Source organism: Nerophis ophidion, linkage group LG15, assembly GCF_033978795.1.
Source record: "Nerophis ophidion isolate RoL-2023_Sa linkage group LG15, RoL_Noph_v1.0, whole genome shotgun sequence".
Lineage (NCBI taxonomy): Eukaryota > Metazoa > Chordata > Actinopteri > Syngnathiformes > Syngnathidae > Nerophis > Nerophis ophidion.
Window position 1 is genome coordinate 22,802,481 of NC_084625.1, and position 2,500 is coordinate 22,804,980.

Here is a 2,500-nt window from a genome sequence, read left to right on the forward strand (position 1 = left end):
TTAGCATGCTTTTGTCCTTCTCCTCGTCCTATGAACTGAAACCACTGAAGTCGCCCATTATTGGTGGTGGATTTCCATACAGTGCTGCGAGTATTTCCTTTTTTCTAAGGCCGGGTTGATCATCTTCTGCTTTGGGGCTGCATTTTGTACATTTCGGCGCAATATTTTCCAAGTTGAGGGTGAGTCCATAAAGTTTAATCTGATTGTACAGTTTCTACAACTCTTATTTTTTTGTGACAAAGTGATTGGAGCACATGCTTGTTGGTCACAAAAAACTTTCATGAAGTTTGGTTCTTTTATGAATTCATTATGGGTCTACTGAAAATGTGACCAAATCTGCAGGGTGAAATTGTTCACATTGTTACTAATGTGAACAATTTCCATGGTTCACCGGGGCCCATTTGGCAATTTCATTGGTCTGATTTTTCTAGGCTACATTTATAGGCAGCATGTGAAGCTATCAATCCAAAAAGTTCCATAAATTATCCGCAGCATTGTTCAAAGTGTGGGGAAAAAAGTAGCAAGTTATAGTCTGGAAATTACGGAAAAAGCCATATTAAATGTCTTATTGTCATAATTTGTGTATATGTACACGAGGGGCGTTCAATGTTTCGATCAGATAACATAGAATATATTAGTCTGTATTTACGCAAAATATCTGAAAGTGGCCCCTTGCATTCTTCAGTATCATGTTTTGTGGGCCCCCTACTTAACATCAAAGTTTTCTGTTAGGTAGGCAAATTTTTCATGCATTCCGGTGATCTTGAATTAAAACCAAGCCGGACACTAGCTACAATCCCGGCGTGAACACAAAAATGACAGTGCACAAGGCAGCTACTACTTCTACTGGATATTATAATTAACCACTACACATGTCATTTATGCAACGTTTTACACAACTAAACATGCTCAGAAGCACTTGCAGCAATGCACCTTTTTGCAAATTAAGCAAAATTATCTGGATCTACACCAAATTATTAGTTCTTACTTCTACAACACAAACAGGTAGTTTTCACGCTAAAACAAGGTCCTATTTGTTGTTTTTGATGATACTGAAAGTAGAGCAAACTCAGCCTTGTTTTATGTGTTCTCATGCAATCATTTTTGTGTCTAATATTTGTGTGTGTCCAGGAGCTGCTGAAGAGGACCCCTAAGAAGCACAACGACCACGCCCTGATGCAGGAGTCCCTGCAGGTGATGAAGGCCGTGTGCTCCAGCATCAATGAAGCGAAAAGACAAATGGAAAAGTTGGAGGTCTTGGAAGAATGGCAGTCCCACATCGAGGGCTGGGAGGTGAGATTTTACTTCTTCTTTTTTAAATTTGCAGTTGATCCCCGCCAAAGCTGAACACCATGACTTATTTAAATCCACTTAGCCTTTTGCCACCGAATGAGCAACAAGTGGTGATGGTGCAGCCTTCGAGGCGTTCTTGTTTTCTGTCGGGAACAATGACTCCTATTCACAATGTAAAAATGCTCTCCGTCTGGGTGAGACTGCGGTTTGAATCCGTCGTGCTTTTTACGGCGACCTGATCCAATCAGCATCAGGTGGACGCTGCTCTTCTTCTTGTGCCTCAAGATCAGCTTTCTTCCTCTAATAAGGTCAGTGGACCAATGGTGGAGGCTCACGCTGTCATTGACTTGTTCATATAAATATGATCTACAGTATATTATCTGCTAAAAGGTAAGCCCTATACATAAGTGCTTGTTTCAGACTAAAATCAGTAGAAGGTACATTTATAAAAGCACAGGCAGAATTCAAAGCAACCTGTCCTAAACTGGGGCTTTTATTAGGTTGACTCTTTTCTTTTAAATTTTGTTAAGTAAATGCTGCAAGAAGTTTTGTTCAGGATGCAAAAAAAAAAAAAAAAAGATAATAAAAATCTCATCAAAATCCAGAACTGTAAAAAACATCATAATGAATACATGAAATGACTAATGAAAATGTGAATAAATTAAAAAAAAAAAAAAAAAAATATATATATATATATATATATATATATATATGTTTATATCAATAAATAACATAATACAAAACAATTACAAAAAAGAGGGTAGTACACATGGTCTTCTGTGGCACAATTTTAATTTGGGTTTTTAATTGGCGGAAATACCAAACCAAAAAAAATCTAATTGTACCCATTTGTATGTCTAAATATTGACATGCATTTATGATTATACACTACATATTTTGTCAAGAAAAAGTTAAACGAAAAATGTTACATATTTATTAAGGCTGCGAATCTTTGGGTGTCCCATGATTCGATTCAATATCGATTCTTGGGGTCACAATTTGATAATATATCGATTTTTTTTAAAAATTCGATTCGATTCTCTATTCAAAAACGATATTTTTCCGATTCAAAACGATTCTGTATTCATTCAATACATAGGATTTCAGCAGGATCTACCCCAGTCTGCTGACATGCTAGCAGAGTAGTAGATTTTTGTAAAAAAAGCTTTTATAATTGTAAAAGAAACTGTTTTATCAACTGATTGCA

The 2,500-nt window shown here is 36.4% G+C and overlaps 1 protein-coding gene across 2 annotated transcripts in view; it reads left to right on the top strand.

The window, feature by feature from the left end:
- prex2 (phosphatidylinositol-3,4,5-trisphosphate-dependent Rac exchange factor 2) overlaps window positions 1–2,500 on the top strand; it is a 247,564-nt gene that overhangs the window by 61,975 nt on the left and 183,089 nt on the right. For both annotated transcript variants that reach the window (XM_061921850.1, XM_061921851.1), the window contains one exon: window positions 1,132–1,293. In XM_061921850.1, coding sequence (XP_061777834.1) covers window positions 1,132–1,293 — 162 coding nt within the window. The remainder of the gene's footprint in view (window positions 1–1,131; window positions 1,294–2,500) is intronic.